Source organism: Coregonus lavaretus (genome assembly GCF_964263955.1).
Source record: "Coregonus lavaretus genome assembly, contig: HAP1_SCAFFOLD_846, whole genome shotgun sequence".
Lineage (NCBI taxonomy): Eukaryota > Metazoa > Chordata > Actinopteri > Salmoniformes > Salmonidae > Coregonus > Coregonus lavaretus.
This window is the reverse complement of record NW_028162892.1, coordinates 91,248-109,609: the sequence shown is the minus strand read 5'-3', so window position 1 is coordinate 109,609 and position 18,362 is coordinate 91,248. Positions and strand designations below refer to the sequence as shown.

The 18,362-nt window shown below is 47.5% G+C and overlaps 1 protein-coding gene across 1 annotated transcript in view; it reads right to left on the bottom strand.

Annotated features, from left to right (window-relative positions):
- Positions 1-250: 250 nt before the first annotated feature.
- Positions 251-18,362, bottom strand: part of LOC311118730 (FERM and PDZ domain-containing protein 3-like) — a gene marked incomplete at both ends in the record, with an annotated part of 28,573 nt that continues 10,461 nt past the window's right edge. The window contains 10 exon segments of the mRNA XM_084193513.1: positions 251-3,120; positions 4,507-5,475; positions 6,301-6,436; positions 6,893-7,072; positions 7,489-7,562; positions 7,565-7,577; positions 8,039-8,165; positions 11,112-11,248; positions 11,760-11,879; positions 12,160-12,291. Of these exon segments, the coding sequence (XP_084049639.1) occupies positions 251-3,120; positions 4,507-5,475; positions 6,301-6,436; positions 6,893-7,072; positions 7,489-7,562; positions 7,565-7,577; positions 8,039-8,165; positions 11,112-11,248; positions 11,760-11,879; positions 12,160-12,291 (4,758 nt within the window).

The following is an 18,362-nucleotide window of genomic DNA, read 5'->3' as shown; positions in this document are numbered from 1 at the left end:
TGTAGGTCCTTGCACCTTTTGTACAGCGGTGCCCAAGTGTCTGTCTCTTATTCTAGAACACTACAGGGCCATTCTAGGCTGCAACTACCACAGCCCCTGTAAACGCATAATCGAGCAGTTGCATTGCGATTTTTGCTGAGGATGGATCATTGCATGTCCTGTAAACAATAAATAACTAATGGGCATTGAGAGCCACCCACACTCCCAACTGTCATATATGATTATTCACTAACTTCCCCCTGCTTTGTCTCTACTGGGTGGGCAGGGTTTTGATTGGGCGAGAGAGGGAGCCCATGTTAGTGGTGGGTGTAGTAACTTGGGGACTCACGCTCTTGTTAGGCAGACTACTGGAGTGGCCCATCGCCTCCTCGGCTGCACGCAACAGCAAAGTGTAATTGATAGCAACCTCTTCAACCTTTCGCAGCAGCTGCAGCCTTTGGGGCTCTGAACGCACCCCTCTAACCAGCTTGATGAAGGTCTGAGTCAGTTCGCAGAGGACCAGGAAGCTGGCCGTAACAACGCTCAGCATGCGCATGGGGCTCTTCTCAACGCTCGCCACCCTCCTGCACGCCGCCCTGAACTCCTTGAAGCGCACCGCCAGCTCCTGCTTGTACTCGGCGATCCGGGACGGCTGGAGGCGTGATTCGTTAGCCACCTGGGGAATGTTAGCGCATTGTCGCAGGATGGCTAGCAGCTCATTAGCATCCAGCTGGGCATTGAGGAAACCGTCCGGCAGGCTGAACGTCTTCCCTTGCAGGAACTGAACCCTCGCCAGGCTCCCCTCCAGAGTCCCGCAGGCCCGAAGGTCAATTTCCTGTGTATGCGGCTCCTCTTCTTCTTCTTGCTCTACTTCTTCCTCCTCCCCACTGCAGCCCTCAGCGTGGAGGACCTGGAGCGTTTTGCTGATGACGGGAAAGGTCTGAGAACCCAGCTGCATCCCGGGCAGGACCTGGAGAGGGATGGAGTAGGAGAGCTCTTCTTTCTCGCTGCTCTCGTCCGCCGCCTCACACTTCCTGTAGCAGAAACAGAAGGAGCAGCAGTTCTCCCTGTCTTCAGTGTCCTCACTAGGCAGCCCCAGCAGCACCTCTGTCGGTGCCCCCTCTTTGCTCTCCCGCAGCAGCTCTTCTCCCTGGATAAAGAACACTCCTTTCATCCCCTTCGCCTCTGCAGCAGCCGTTTGAGTTTGAGTTTGAGTTTGATTGTGAACGGGCTCCACGGTTGTTGGAAGCCTCAGTCCTGTGGCCCTCACTCGCTCCATCTCCTTCTCCAGGCTCTTGGCTTTGGGTTTGACCTCGGTGTACAGCTGGGTGCCTTCAGCGTTGTCCACCTCCCCGATGCTATACCGCCTCTGGAGCTTCTTGTACTGCGGGGCGCCCATGCAGTCTGATGTGCGGGAGGTGCAGGTGGGCAAGCAGGAAGCCTGCTCCCCCCTGGGTTCCCGCGACTCCAGACTGGTCGAGCGGATTCGGGTGGTCTTGATCTCTAAGGTCTGAGGTCTCCTCGGACCTCCCTGGGGGTGAGGGGTTTTGGAGGTCGCTGGAGGGATCTTGGAGAGGGGTCTCTCTCTGCCTCTATGCTGCTGTGTCTCTGCAGTTGAGCCGCCCGGTGTATCGGGCAGTCGGATGCCTCTACACATCCTCTTGCAGTCGCAGCTGCGGCGTTGCTCTCGGGAGATGCCGGGGGCTTTTAGCACAGGACTTGTAAGGAGCTGGCAAGCACATGGGGTGCATGAGGGGACTGGCGAGGACCCCTGGGGTAGGTACTCGCCCCCGGACGACTTGGGCTTCAGAAGTTCTTCCAGGAACTCTAACTCGTACTGCCGGACCTTCTGGAGCTGGGCTCGGCGCTCGTCAGTCTCCCGCCGAATCCGAGCTGGGAACGTGGCCGACAGGAGGTTCTTGATACTCAGGAAGGGGACGCTATGCTGGGCCTTCCCTTTACCGCCACCCTGCTTCTTGCTGTCGACAGATGGGAGAGTGGAGACCTTGTCCACAGAGCAGGTAGGGTGTGTGGGGTCTCCCAGGAGAGGTAATGACTTCGGGGGGCATTTCTGTGGCTCAGCTTGAGCTTTACCCTGGGACCTCTCTGCCTTGGCCTCTGCTGCTTCCTTCCTCTCAGCTTTCACAGGCATGTGTGGGGACTGGGAGTACTTGGTTGAGACCTGGGGGCTGGGCTTGGCCAAGACGGGGTCTGCTCCTCCTCCTCCTGCTGCTCTTGCTGTGCTCTCTTTGCTGCTGGCCAGTTGGAGGCCTTTGGCATGAAGACGCTCATCATCTGTTGGGGAAGAGGAGTGGAATACCACCACCTTCTGGGTATGTGGATCATTCAGTCTTAGCTGTGGCCCGGGTTCTCTAACTGGGCACGTGCAGAACAGGTCATCAACTGGCAAGAGTTCTTTAGCGCTTGAAGGCTTGATGGTCTTGCTAGAGGCAGTCTCGGCATCTTGGCACATATTCATGGGGCAAATCTTGGCGGAGGCAGTTCTGTCCACAGGCAAGAGAATGGGTAAGGCTTTGTTGGTAGGGTCCGGGCTCAGAGGCGCAGACTTCTTCCCCTTGACCCCCACAGAGAGATTCGGGCTTAGTTTGCCCACAGCAGAACAGGGCGACCTTTGATCCTTGCCGACCTTGGGTGCCTGCCCTGGATCTGAGACTTTCAGCTCCTCAGGTGACTTCACAGGGCGGTCTGGGGTGCACGCTTTGGTGGGCTCTGGTTTTTCCTTCTTGCATTCACTCGGCTCACTCTGCGTCGGGTCTTGGGTAACATTACTCCCCTGCTCCACTGGGCTGAGACCTGGACTGGCAGTGTCCTGTCCAGGGCTAAGCTTTAGGGGAACAGTCTTACTGAGGATCACTGGCTTCGAGGGGCAGCCGCCGCGGATCTGACCCATGGAGAACGCACCACCTCCTATAGTCTGGGTGGTGCAGCCTGGTATGGCCAAGGGGAAGTCCCTGCGACTGAAGATACGTTCCTTGTTGATATGGTGGGCCAGCAGGTAGGCCTGGTTCTGGTGCTGCTTCATGGCCGACACCATCTCTGAGACGTCTGTCAGCTCCGAGTTGGTCTCGTGCCCTGAGTCCAGCGATGACTCAGGCGTAATGGCCGCCAACACGATCAAGCCTATGGGAAGAAGGAAACACAAGACACTATCAGGGTCACAAGGAAGTCATGCAACATCACAGACAGATGGAAAACAGTCATTGATTTCTGAAAGATGGCACATCAAATACACAGTTTCTAAGTACTGACTGTTGTCAAAATCTCTTGATGTTTATTTTAAAGCTCTGCTAACCGTCTATGAGTAAAACCTTGTTTTGCATCAAACTGAATTTAAATCAAGACTGAGTGAACTCTTGTGTTTCTCTCGCTATCAAAAGATACAACACAAGAGACTATGTTCAGTGTCAAGCAGTGTGCTGTAGAACAACACGTCAAAACATAGTATTTTTGTCTCTGTTTTGGGATGTTAAAGCTTTGAACTTGAATTATGCTATCAAGCCAGCCTCAATTCGTCGGGGCATGGACTCAACATGGTGTCTAAAGCATTCCACAGGGATGCTGGCCCATGTAGACTCCAATGCTTCCCACAGTTGTACACACGGGAAACTGTTGAGCGTGAAAACCCCAGCAGTGTTGCAGTTCTTGACGCACTCAAACCTCAAACCGGTGCGCCTGGCACCTACTACCATACCCCGTTCAAAGGCACTTAAATCTTTTGTCTTGCCCATTCACCCTCTGAATGACACACATACACAATCCATGTCCCAATTGTCTCAAGGCTTAAAAATAATTATTGAACCTGTCTCCTCCCCTTCATCTACACTGAAGTGCACAAAACATTCAGAACACCTGCTCTTTATATTACACAGACTGACCAGGTGAAAGATATGATCCCTTATTGATGTCACTTGTTAAATCCACTTTAATCATTTTAGATGAAGGGGAGGAGGTTAAAGAATGATTTCTGAGCCTTGAGACAATTGAGACATGGATGGTGTATGTGCGTCGTTCAGAGGGTGAATGTGTATGAAAAACGTATGCACTCACTAACTGTAAGTCGCTCTGGATAAGAGCGTCTGCTAAATGACAAAAAATTGTGTTGTTTTTTAAATGGGCAAAACAAAAGATTGAAGTGCCTTTGAACGGGGTATGGTAGTAGGTGCCAGGCGCACCGGTTTGAGTGTGTCAAGAACTGCAACGCTGCTGGGGTTTTCACGCTCAACAGTTTCCTGTGTGTACAAATGTGGGAAGCATTGGAGTCAACATGGGCCAGCACCCCTAAGGGAAAGCTTTCGACACCTCCATGCCCTGACGAACTGTGGAGGGCAAAACGGTGTGCAACTCAGTACTAATGTTTTGTACACTCAGCGTGTAAAAATATTTCAAAGTGCCCTTAGCAGTCACTGTGCTCTAAAATGAACCATTAGCACTAAAAAGAGCCCTTGGTGGTTAGATTAGACTCTCTATATGAGATGAAGTCCATAAAGCATGACTCGGCATGTTGACCTGTGGTCTGAGCTGGCTGTTGGTGGTGATGGGGGAAGTCCTCTGATGCAGCTAGGGCCTCCAGTGCCTGCAGAGTGGACACCAGAGCATCATCCAGCTCCTGGGCATGGTCCCGGACTGTCCTGGTTGCCACGTTGTCTATCAACGTCACCGGGACATCCTCTGGAGCCGGTACCACTTCCTTGGAAGAAGCCTTGGCAGAGCTCTTGCTGACTGCAGCCCCAGTTGCAGTGCTTGGACGCGGGACGGGGTTGGGGTTGGGTCGAGATTTCCGTCCTCTCTTGGCGTCGTCTTCGTCTGAGCTGTTGTCCCTGAACCCAGGTGGAGGGGCAGCAATGGCCGGCGGGGGCGGCTGCAGCTTTCTTCCTATGTCCTCCACCTCTTCTTCCTCCTCCTCTTCATTCCCCGGGGGAGGCAGGGCCATGAGGTCTACTGCACCTCCGTTGCGGGAGGCACAGGCACTGGAGCAGTGCTTCGACGAGGCGCCGCTGCATCCACCGTTCAAGCCCACAGCCACTCCCTCTGCCCTCAACCGGGCCTTGCAGGAGTCACAGAAGAACCGTGTAGTTCGGTGGGACTGCCCCATTGTTTGGACTCTGCTCCTGAAGGCCACTGAGCTCTCCTGGACGGGGCTCTCTGGCCTCCCGGTGATCGTCTCCGTGCTCTGCAGCGTCGGGTCAGACTTGGTACGGGGCCGCCCTGGTGCCTCTTGGGAAATGAAGTTCTCATTGATGTCGAGCTCGGGTTCTGCCTGCATTTGGAGCTCCTGCAGCTGTTGTTGCTCCCGGAGATGGACGTGGCATAGACCCAGGTGTTGGGACTCTGCGGGCAGTGGGGTGGCCGCTGTCTTCTGAGACTGGGACCCTGGGTCCCTCGTATGGGGTCTTTCCCTCTCGTCCCCTCGCCGGTCCCCACTGGACACCGCTGTGGCGCCGGAGCGCGGGTGGGCGTGGTGGGAACCTCTGTAATCTGAGGACAGAATTGTCAGAGCAGTTGAGAGGCTGAGAGGTGAGGAATCGCATGGGAGGATGGAGTGGGTCCTTATGGGAAAATAGAGGCGAAGACTGGTGGATTTTTTCGGTGATGGATGCTGGAGATAAGAGTTGGAGGTTTGAGGTAAGTCTGGTGGGATGTTATGGGATGTAGCGGCCTTCCTCTCATGCAGGCACACCACCACAGTAGATGGAAACAGAGCTGTGCATCTTTGAATATTACATGTATATTTGATTACAGAGAGAAAATCAAGGCAAAACCCCGAAATGTACCCTATGCGAGGAAAAGGGAGAGAATAGTCCGATGAAGATGAGATCTCAGGATGGAGATGGGAGGAGAGACAGCAGAGGTGATTGGTAGCTGTTGATATGGTTTAGGTCCAGATGCACAGATGCATTATGGAGAAGCAGGTCTCAGTCCAGTTAGATTGAGTAGAGTTGGTTGCAGTATAATGGTTTACATGCAATGCCTCACACTTGCAGACACACACAAAAACCTGTAAATGGAATCCTTGAGATGCAAACTGATATGCAGTCAATGGGGCTTTGGATGCTGAGTTTGAATGCTGAGTTTTATTGTTACAAAATGTAGCCAAAGCAAACAGTATGGAAAGGATTTTAACTGTAAATGAAAAACATTTTCAGTTTGATCTAAAGATAATAATAATGGAATCTCTGTAACACCTCCCGAAACACTAGACTTACAGATACATTTCTTAAACATCAACAGATATTGTAAATATGCAGTTTCATTGCAAGTCCTAACTAGCAGTATAAATCAAGGAGGTGACTACTAACATACCTGCCTTGATCATATAAGACTGACCAGGTGTCCTGTAGTAGATGGTCCGTTTGGGATCCACGAACAGCTTGTAGTAGCCGGAGATGAGACAGGCGAAGTTACTGGCATCAGGCCACTCCATCAACAGGACCAGAGGCTGCAGGGGTGGGAGTGGATAATTAAGATTTAGATTAAGATTCCTTTATTGTCCAATTGTACACAAGGTCCAACGGAAATGTGTCTTCTGCTTTATCCAATGATGTATATATTGGCTTTATCCCAGCCCCTCCGAAACACACACATATTCATACACAGGTTGGAGAGGTTGGAGCTGGGATGGAGAGGAGTTAGGAGACTTCAACAAAGCATTTGACTGTATATTTAATATAATGACCATACCGGTACTTCAACTTGGTTTATGTCACAGGTTTGATTTAATTGAATTTGAAAGGAATTCTTCTGGGCAGCGAAAATCTATGTTAGGTAGCATAGCCTACTAGTATGGTGCAATGATTTCTGGCAAAACAAACAAAGCTCATTCTTTTGAGTTACACCCTGAGCTTCATAATGTCCTTCTAAATCTATAGTTGTATATGTGTTCAGTCTGCCATACCTTGGCCTCATGTATGGCCACCTCTACGCGGGCAACGCCCTGGTTCTCCCGGTGCAGCTGTATCTTAGCAACACGACTGAACTCTGTCAGAACCGTGGTCAGGTTGTTTTTTAGGTCGATCACATGACTGATGCCGTGCCGGGGACCCACCAGCAGCGTAGTGGCCGACTGCGTCTCATCCTGTTGATCAATCAGTCAGTCAATCAATCACTCAAACAAACATTCTATCAACACAGAGAGAGTTCTTAATTCAAGGAACAACATTATAAAACTTAACTCAGAAACATGCAATTCTTCAAAAGTGACCATTGAAGTGTGTTGATTACATGTAGTATATATATATATATATATATATATATATATATATATATATATATATATATATATATATGTACGTAGTAACAGTTTAGGGTTGACTATACTTATTATATCAGTTTGGATTTCTGGCCTGGGATACTACAAGGCTACAGCAAAACATCAACATGAGCTGTACCTTGACATAAGAGAAATTCCTATGGAAATCAAATTCATCATAAAGGAGTCGGACTCATATACAGTATAATGTGGGAATGTTTATAAGAGAATGTTGCCATTACTAGTCCGACGGTGTGGAACAGCAAGCCTCCAAAGGGCGGAAGGTCGTTGAGCACCCGCATGTACTGCAGCTTTCCTGGAGAGGAGGGACCTGTCAGTAGACACAACACAACACTCAAGGGCCCAGTCTCAATAGTCTCCAGTGGCTTCCTCTACTCGTCTCCTCTCCTTGATCTGCACTAACATTACAGGTGAAATTAAAATCCTAGTTGGCATCCTCCATGTTGTGATTTCAGATCAGTGATGAAGGAAAGGAGACGGGGAGGAAAAGCCACTTTATATGGGTTGAGATTCACCCAAGGATGACCAGTGGATTATTGACTGCAATACTGTACATGTCCTCTTGGGGGCACTGTATAGCCATGTATAGGGGCACCAGCACACTGTTAAACACGTTGAAACGCCACAGCCAATCAGAAACAAAGATAAACTGCTTAATGAGAGTGCAAGATAAAAGGTACAATTAATCTGAATTACTCAGTGTTATAGCTATGCTGTATCTAGAGAATATTACTGAATGGAAGGTCATTGGTGACAGAGAGGAGAGATCACCTTGTTGCCGGAGGGAGGCAGATGCTGATAGGTCTTGAGCAGCTGTGACAGGGTCTTGCACACATTCTTCTCCTTGATGGTGGGCAGCAGAGTGAGGGGTAGGAAGGGTTCCAGACCCCACTCTTTCCTGGGGAGGGAGAGAGAGAAAGAGAGAGAGATAGAGAGAGAGAGAGAGAGAGAGAGAGAGAGAGAGGAGAGAGAGAGAGAGAGAGAGAGAGAGAGAGAGAGAGAGAGAGAGAGAGAGAGAGAGAGAGAGAGAGAGAGAGAGAGAGAGAGAGAGAGAGAGAGAGAGAGAGAGAGAGAGAGAGAGAGAGAGAGAGAGAGAGAGAGAGAGAGAGAGAGAGAGAGAGAGAGAGAGAGAGAGGAGAGAGAGAGAGAGAGAGAGAGAGAGAGGGAGAGGAGAGAGAGAGAGAGAGAGAGAGAGGAGAGAGAGAGAGAGAGAGAGAGAGAGAGAGGGAGAGAAGAGAGAGAGAGAGAGAGGGGAGAGAGAGAGAGAGAGAGAGAGAGAGAGAGAGAGAGAGAGAGAGAGAGAGGGAGAGAGAGAGAGAGAGAGAGAAGGAGAGAGAAGAGAGAGAGAGAGAGGGAGAGAGAGAGAGAGAGAGAGAGAGAGAGAGAGAGAGAGAGAGAGAGAGAGAGAGAGAGAGAGAGAGAGAGAGAGAGAGAGAGAGAGAGAGAGAGAGAGAGAGAGAGAGAGAGAGAGAGAGAGAGAGAGAGAGAGAGAGAGAGAGAGAGAGAAGACCATGTCTATATCTCAGGGCGAGGCCCACAGGGAAGACTCGAGGGCTACGTCCCAAATGGCACCCTATTCCCTTTATAGCCCTGTGGGCCCTGGTCAAAGGTAGTGCACTATATAGGGAATAGGGTGCCAGTTGGGATGCAGCCAAAGACTCATGGAGCTACTCCTCTTATTCTCCGTCAAACTGACAGGGTTGACAAGGCCACCCTCAGAGTCAGACTCAGACAGGAGGGAGGACACTGGGTCTACTCTGTCTGTGTGACTGAATGCAATGCAGTGACTTGACTTGCAATTCATGTCATTTCCTTGTATTCACTCACATATTATGTGGTTGTTTTTTTCTAGTTGAATGCACTGATTGTAAGTCACTCTGGATAAGAGTATCTGCTAAATTAGTAAAATATCTGTCTGTCAGAGTGAGTTAGTTATCTGGTAATGTCTGTCAGTCAGAGTGAGTTAGTTATCTGGTAATGTCTGTCAGTCAGAGTGAGTTAGTTATCTGGTAATGTCTGTCTGTCATAGTGAGTTAGTTATCTGGTAATGTCTGTGTCAGAGTGAGTTAGTTATCTGGTAATGTCTGTCAGTCAGAGTGAGTTAGTTATCTGGTAATGTCTGTCAGTCAGAGTGAGTTAGTTATCTGGTAATGTCTGTCAGTCAGAGTGAGTTAGTTATCTGGTAATGTCTGTCAGTCAGAGTGAGTTAGTTATCTGGTAATGTCTGTCAGTCAGAGTGAGTTAGTTATCTGGTAATGTCTGTCAGTCAGAGTGAGTTAGTTATCTGGTAATGTCTGTCAGAGGGAGTTAGTTATCTGGTAATGTCTGTCAGAGGGAGTTAGTTATCTGGTAATGTCTGTCAGTCAAAGTGAGTTAGTTATCTGGTAATGTCTGTCAGTCAGAGTGAGTTAGTTATCTGGTAATGTCTGTCAGTCAGAGTGAGTTAGTTATCTGGTAATGTCTGTGTCAGAGTGAGTTAGGAATTGTGTACATATCCTTACGACACGAGGCTGTGCATTTTCATGCTGAAACATGAGGTGATGGCCGTGGATAAATGGCACGACAATGGGCCTCAGGATCTTGTCTCTGTTCATTCAAAATGCAATTGTGTTTGTTGTCCGTAGCTTATGCCTGCCCATACCATAACCCCACCACCACCATGGGGCACTCTGTTCACAACGTTGACATAAGCAAACCGCTCGCCCACACGATGCCATTTGCCCGGTACAGTTGAAACTGGGATTAATCCGTGAAGAGCACACTTCTCCAGCGTGCCAGTGGCCATCGAAGGTGAGCATTTGCCCACTGAAGTCGGTTACAGCGCCAAACTGCAATCAGGTCAAGACCCTGGTGAGGATGACGAGCAAGCAGATGAGCTTTCCTGAGACGGTTTCTGACAGTTTGTGCAGAAATTCTTCAGTTGTGCAAACCCACAATTTCATGAGCTGTCCGGGTGGCTGGTCTCAGTCGATCCTGCAGGTGAAGAAGCTGGATGTGGAGGTCCTGGGCTGGCGTGGTGTCACAGGGTCTGCGGTTATGAGGCCGATTGGATGTACTAACAAATTCTCTAAAACGACGTTGGAGGCGGCTTATGGTAGAGAAATTAACATTCAATTCTCTGGCAACAGCTCTGGTAGACATTTCTGCAGTCAGCATGCCAATTGCAAACTTGAGACATTTGTGGCATTGTGTTGTGTGACAAAACTGTACATTTTAGAGTGGCCTTTTATTTTATACCTGTGTAATGAGCATGCTGTTTAATCAGCTCCTTTATATCTCACACCTGTCAGGTGGATGGATTATCTTGGCAAAGGAGAAATGCTCACTAACAGGGATGTAAAGAAGTTTGTGCACAATTTGAGAGAAATAAGCTTTTTGTGCTTATGGAACATTTCTGGGATCTTTTATTTCAGCTCATGAAACATGGGACCAACACTTTACATGTTTAATTTATATTTTTGTTCTCTATAGTTATCTGGGAATGTCTGTCTGTCAGAGTTATCTAGTTATCTGGTAAGTTGGGGATATGACTAAATGTGTGGCCAAAGGGAATTTTAATTCTAAAAGGAATTTCTTGGTGTCAGAGTGACTTGAGCTTGTGGTTTGAGTGGTTTCTGCTTTTAATATTAGATGGATTAATTATGGATCATTTTGATATACTTTTAGAAGCTCAGCTGGATACCACACTTCAACATATTAGAGCTAAGACATTTTTTATGAAATATAATGGAATACGGAGACACGCATTTCGGTCTGTGAAGTGTCTGAGTAATGAGTCATGCAGCTGAGCGATCCATTTTGTCGTAAGACACACACATACACATACACACACACACACACTTACTCCACATTCTTGAGGGAGATCTTCTGATTAGGTCTGGCCGACGACACTGTGATGTAGATATGAAGCGCCGCCAGCCGCAGTGTGACGTCAGACTTCCAGTCCATGCCGAAGCGCTCTTTGATGACATCATTGCGACTCTGTGGTGGGGTGGGGGTAATGTCATGTTTTTCAGGTTATACAGTTTTAGGCACAGCTATAACAGAGATGGATGTCCTTGTCAGGAACCTCTTCCAGCAATCTTATGCAAAGGGGTGAGACAGAGAGATATTGAAGTTGCACTGATTACTTCTTTGATTTGTGTTGGACGTGACGTGAAACTGGTTTTGCTACGTCTATATACCATCTTGGTATGGCAGAATCTCTAGCATGTGAGATTTACTATAACTCCATTCTAGAATGAGATGGAGAAGGACATAAATCTGGAACTACTCATGGGTGCCAGAGGTTCTAAGCCTTCAGTTGGCTCAGTGGGCTGAGGGGCTCCGCTGCAGAAAGAACCCCTTGACAATCCAAACAGAATCATGAGGTTTGTATCCATGGTATCCCCACCTAGAGGTACCTGAAGGCTGTAGCCCCACCTGTATGTAGAGGTACTCGAAGGCTGCAGGGTCCCTCCTGAGCAGGTCTGCTGGATCCTTGGAGCCCCACCTGTATGTAGAGGTACTCGAAGGCTGCAGGGTCCCTCCTGAGCAGGTCTGCTGGATCCTTGGGGAAGAAGCAGATGCGGAAGAGACACTTCATCCCCTGGAAATACGTCCTGTGCACCACCTGAGGAGAGAGAGGGAGACGTCATGAATAACATCTATATCATAACAGCTTCCTTCACAACATAGTAGACAAACACAGCTAGTCAATGGAAGGTGATTACCATGCTATCTAATCTATAGATTCTATTTCTATGAGTGTAAACAATTTGCCATGGTCTGAAGAGCTTTGTCCTTGGTAATGATTCAGTCTGGTTTAACCAGGCTATATTACACCTACACTGCTCTTAGAATGACTGTAACATGATAATCAGGAGGAATAGAGTAACTGTTGGCTCCCTTACATGTGAGAGCGGCTGGTTCTCCTGCAGCATGTGTAGTCTCTGGTCCTGGTCCAGCCCACTTGACTCCAGCACCAGGGCAAAGTGCTCTATGTAACGCAGGGACAGGCGGTCCTGCAGGGACGAGATCACGTCCTAGAGAGGGAGAAGGAAAGAGAGAGAGATTTATTTGGAGTTTATGGATAGCATTTATCTCTTGCAATATTTATTAAATATTTAATGTCCTCCTGTGTTATGATTTTTATCTGTGCGACGTAGATTTCTCTACATGTGGCTGTCCGCACAAATAGACCAAACTATCCTGTTATCTTCTCCAATGAGGGTTTCAGAGGTCATTCCCTATCTACACTAGTCCCTGTAATAGTGCACTAACTGTCAAAAGTAGTGCACTATGTAGGGAAAGGGAATAGCGTGTTATTTGGGACGCATCCCGTCTGTACTTAATTGCCAGAGCTCTATTTGCTCTCTCACGGTGTTGCATTGGATCAATATTCTGTACTACTAGCTAGGTTTCCATGGCGACGGAATTTCATGTGAATTTTCTGAAATCCACATAAAGAAAATATGCACATTTTCCCACCAGTGGTGTGTTTCCACCAAACGGACTTGTTGAGGATAAAATTAGTGCGTGATGACATAGCGCACTCCATGTACTTTTTTGCTTAAGTTTTCATGTACCGAATACAAATCTAAAGTTCAATGTGTTTCCGCCGCATTTTCAACTCTGCCGATGGTTTTGTCACAAAAAGTGTTGCGTTAAATAGCAGATGTACCTACTCTGGTTTTGGCCTGTGCGGTCTAGACAACAGCTGGCAGATATAGTTCTGGTAGTCTAGTCTACATTATTATGGATATGAGCAAGAATATTTTTATTTGTCAAACGGCAGTCAAGCATTGATCATCATGTCACCAGAACTTCAGTATTTATTAGAAAGGAGCATCAAGATCACCGTGAACTTTCACCACCCTGTGAAGTTCATCATAACTATTTCATCTGTAGCCTAATAAACTATGCTTTCCCGAGACATAGTGAGAGGACTACACACCATATCATCACGTGACTCCAAGTTTACTTCGATATGATGGTTATTATATCAATATTTGTGCATGAAGGCATTTTTATCACAATTTCTCGCATAATTCATTTTACGTATATAAAACCATCCCACCATGTCGAACGAACATATTATCTGTCTGCATTCATAAAATTGCACTGAAACTTCCTGTTTCCGTCACAGTTGTCGTGATTAAAAAAAAAAAAAGGTATGACTTTACTCACATAAAAACTGTGGAGGGAAATGTGGTTATTGGTAGTCTTCTTTTGTGCTGTGCTTCTCTCTCACTCTCAATCTCTCTCTGTCTCTCTCTCTGTCTCTCTCTCTCTCTCTCTCTCTCTCTCTCTCTCTCTCTCTCTCTCTCTCTCTCTCTCTCTCTCTCTCTCTCTCTCTCTCTCTCTCTCTCTCTCTCTCTCTCTCTCTCTCTCTCTCTCTCTCTCTCTCTCTCTCTCTCTCTCTCTCTCTCTCTCTCTCTCTCTCTCTCTCTCTCTCTCTCTCTCTCTCTCTCCACACTGCAGAGGAAATGTAACCTAGGCCCGTACTGTCTGCATTCCAAATGGTGCTGTATAGTGCATTACTGTAGAGGCCTATGGGCGCTGGTCAAAAGTAGTGCACTATATACTTTTGTTAATAGGGTGCCATTTGGAACTCCGGTGTATTCTTCTCTTTGCTCCTTGTGACTGAGGGTAAGATTTCATAACATACTGTATTTCAACTCAGACAAATACAGTACTTGGATAGTGTTAGTGTGTGCATGTGTGTGTGTGTGTGTGTGTGTGCAGCCAATGACCTATCATAATGGTGGATGGAGAAAACCCTAGTCATTTTTGTCCCTCCCTCCCTTTCTCTCTCATTCTCTCTCGCTCCCTCCATCCATCCCTCGCTCCCTGAATGAGCAGGAAAAGAGATTTCTGAAATGTAATATTGTGCCTTTAATGAGTCTGGTGGGAGATGTCAGAGTCGTCTCATAGCCTGATAGTAGATGGTAATGACTTCTATCTGTCTCTTGACTGACTGCTGGATGTCATTACAATATTACAGCATGTGCCCCATATGGTACCCTATTCCCTTTTCAGCACACTAATGTTGACCAGAACCCATAAGGCTTGGGTCAAAAGTAGTGCACTATATAGGGAATAGGGTGCCATTTGAGATGCATCCACAGCCATTATAAAATACTGGGAATTGAAGGAAGTGGGCTTCTCATAACTAGGCCTGTTCCTCCAACACTGTGGGGGGGTCTTACCATCAGTGGCGTCATTAAATATTTGTATGATGGTTATACCCGCTGGGCACAGACGTCAGTACAACGTCTAGTTTTGATTTACATTTGGTTGAGTTGTCAACTAACGTGAATAAAATAATAATCCAAGATGGCGAAGTAGTGCAGTCCTGTTTCTGTCGTGTGTCTGTAAATAGCCTGTAAATACCCTGTTTTTTTGTATTTTTCGTACATATTTCCCTATCAGACTTTTCATCCTTCTACAAAATATACTTTCCTGCAACCCGCCTCACTCAATGTGGAACGGATTCTATTATTGACTTACCGTTTATCTAGAATCTAGAATCTCCAGTTGAAACTAGCTAGCCAGCTAACTAGCTACTTGCTATTAGCCACAGCTAGCGGTGTTTCACCCAGATCATTGGATTTTTTCCGCGGGATTAATTTTAATCACTGGACATTGATCACCGGATATTCGGCCAGTCTGCACAGCGCGTTATCGACCCAGAACATATCAGTTTTTCCGCCGGAATCACTGATTCACTGGACCTTTAACTCCGGATTCATCGCTACCAGCTGGCTACAACAAAACGGACGCTGTGGTCTGGCTAATCATCCCGAGCTAGGCCCATCTCCCGGCTATCTACCTCTCTATCAACCGGACGGGACCACCTAGTGTTGACACGGAGCCCCGCCGATCCTACACGACTGGTCTGCCGACGAAATCGTCTGATGTGGTTACGACGTTAACCACGAAGATTCCATCCATCTGCTAGCCCTGGCCCGTTAGCACACGTTATCCGTGGCCTCTTACTCACTAAACTGAACTAGCTACTGAACTAGCTACTTGCTATTAGCCACAGCTAGCGGTGTTTCACCCAGAATATTGGATTTTTTTCAGCGGGATTAATTTTTAATCACTGGACATTGATCACCGGATATTCGGCGAGTCTGCACAGCGCGTTATCGACCCAGAACATATCAGTTTTTCCGCCGGAATCACTGAATCACTGGACCTTTAACTCCGGATTCATCGCTACCAGCTGGCTACAACAAAACGGACGTAGCACACGCTAGCCGTGGCCTCTTACTCACTAGCGCTTCACCACCGGACCTTATGATAACTCAGCTATACAGCTGATATCTGCTGGACTGTTCCTTTTTACGGTACTACATCCTGTTTATGTTTAGCCTCAGCCCAAACATGGTTAGTTTATTGTTGTTTCGGTTATTTCTAATTGTACTATATCACTGTAGACCCCCCAGCCTAGCTAAACCTGCCTTAGTTAGCTCCTTTGTCCCTCCCCCCATACACTCAGAGACCGACTCAATTGATGCCTCTAGAGATACTATCTCTTTCATTGTTACCCAACGCTTAGGTTTACCTCCACTTTACTCATATCCTTCCATATCCTTGTCTGTACATAATGCCCTGAATCTTTTCTATAACACCCGGAAATCTGCCCCCTTTATTCTATGTACCCAACGCACTAGAAGACCAGTTCTTAAAGCCTTTAGCCGTATCCTTATTCTAGTCCTCCTCTGTTCCTCTGGTGATGTAGAGGCTAACCCAGGCCCTGTAGCCCCCAGTATCACTCCTACTCCCCAGGAGCTATCATTTGATGACTTCTGTAATCGCAAAAGTCTTGGTTTCTTGCACATAAATATCAGAAGTCTACTTCCTAAGTTTGAGTTATTCACTGCGTTAGCACACTCTGCCAACCCTGATGTTCTAGCAGTGTCTGAATCCTGGCTCAGGAAGGCCACCAAAAATTCTGAAATTTCCATTCCCAACTATAACATTTTCCGTCTAGATAGAACTGCCAAAGGGGGTGGAGTTGCAATCTACTAAAAATCCACCTTTCCAGAAATAAGTCTCTCACTGTTGCCGCTTGCTACAGACCCCCCTCAGCCCCCAGCTGTGCCCTGGACACCATATGTGAATTGATTGCCCCCCATTTATCCTCTGAGTTTGTACTGCTTGGTGACCTAAATTGGGATATGCTTAATACCCCAGCCATCCTACAATCCAAGCTAGATGCCCTCAACCTCACGCAAATTATCAACGAACCTACCAGGTACAACCCTAAATCCTTAAACATGGGTACCCTCATAGATATCATCCTGACTAACATACCCTCTAAATACACCTCAGCTGTCTTCAACCAGGATCTCAGCGATCACTGCCTTATTGCCTGCGTCCGTAACGGGTCCGCGGTCAAACGACCACCCCTCATCACAGTCAAACGCTCCCTAAAACACTTTAGCGAGGAGGCCTTCCTTATTGACCTGGCCCAGGTATCCTGGATGGATATAGATCTCATTCCGTCAGTAGAGGATGCCTGGTTGTTCCTTAAAAGGAATTTCCTCTCAATCTTAAATAAACATGCCCCATTCAAAAAATACAGAACTAAGAACCGATATAGCCCCTGGTTCTCCTCAGACTTGACTGCCCTTGACCAGCACAAAAACATCCTGTGGCGTACAGCATTAGCATCAAATAGCCCCCGCGATATGCAACTTTTCAGGGAAGTTAGGAACCAATATACACAAGCAGTCAGGAAAGCAAAGGCTAACTTTTTCAAACAGAAATTTGCATCCTGTAGCACTAACTCCAAAAAGTTTTGGGACACTGTAAAGTCCATGGAGAATAAGAGCACTTCCTCCCAGCTGCCCACTGCACTGAGGCTAGGAAACACTATCACCACCGATAAATCTACAATAATCGAGAATTTCAACAAGCATTTTGCTACAGCTGGCCATGCTTTCCATCTGGCTACCACTAACCCGGCCACCAACTCTGCACCCTCTGCTGCAACTTGCCCATGCCCCCCCCCCCGCTTCTCCTTCACACAAATTCAGACAGCTGATGTTTTGAAAGCGCTGCAAAATCTAGACCCCTACAAATCAGCTGGGCTAGACAATCTGGACCCTTTCTTTCTAAAACTAGCCGCCGAAATTGTCGCAACCCCTATTACTAGTCTGTTCAACCTCTCTTTCATAACGTCTGAGATCCCCAGAGATTGGAAAGCTGCCGCGGTCATCCCCCTCTTCAAAGGGGGTGACACTCTAGATCCAAACTGCTACAGACCTATATCCATCCTGCCCTGCCTTTCGAAAGTATTCGAAAGCCAAGTTAACAAACAGATCATCGACCATTTCGAATACCACCGTACCTTCTCCGCTATGCAATCCGGTTTCCGAGCTGGTCACGGGTGCACTTCAGCCACGCTCAAGGTCCTAAACGATATTATAACCACGATTGATAATAGACAGTACTGTGCAGCCGTCTTCATCGACCTGGCCAAGGCTTTCGACTCTGTCAACCACCGCATTCTTATTGGCAGACTAAATAGCCTTGGTTTCTCAAATGACTGCCTCGCCTGGTTCACCAACTACTTCTCAGATAGAGTTCAGTGTGTCAAATCGGAGGGCCTGTTGTCTGGACCTATGGCAGTCTCTATGGGGGTGCCACAGGGTTCAATTCTTGGGCCGACACTTTTCTCTGTGTATATCAATGATGTCGCTCTTGCTGCTGGTGACTCTCAGATCCACCTCTACGCAGACGACACCATTTTGTATACATCTGGCCCTTCATTGGACACTGTGTTAACAAACCTCCAAACGAGCTTCAATGCCATACAACAATCCTTCAGTAGCCTTCAACTGCTCTTAAACACTAGTAAAACTAAATGCATGCTTTTCAATCGAACGCTGCTAGCACCCGCCCACCCGACTAGAATCACCACTCTCGACGGGTCTGACCTAGAGTATGTGGACAACTACAAATATCTAGGTGTCTGGTTAGACTGTAAACTCAACTTCCAGACTCACATAAAGAATCTCCAATCCAAAGTTAAATCTAGAATCGGCTTCCTATTTCGCAACAAAGCCTCCTTCACTCATGCTGCCAAACATGCCCTCGTAAA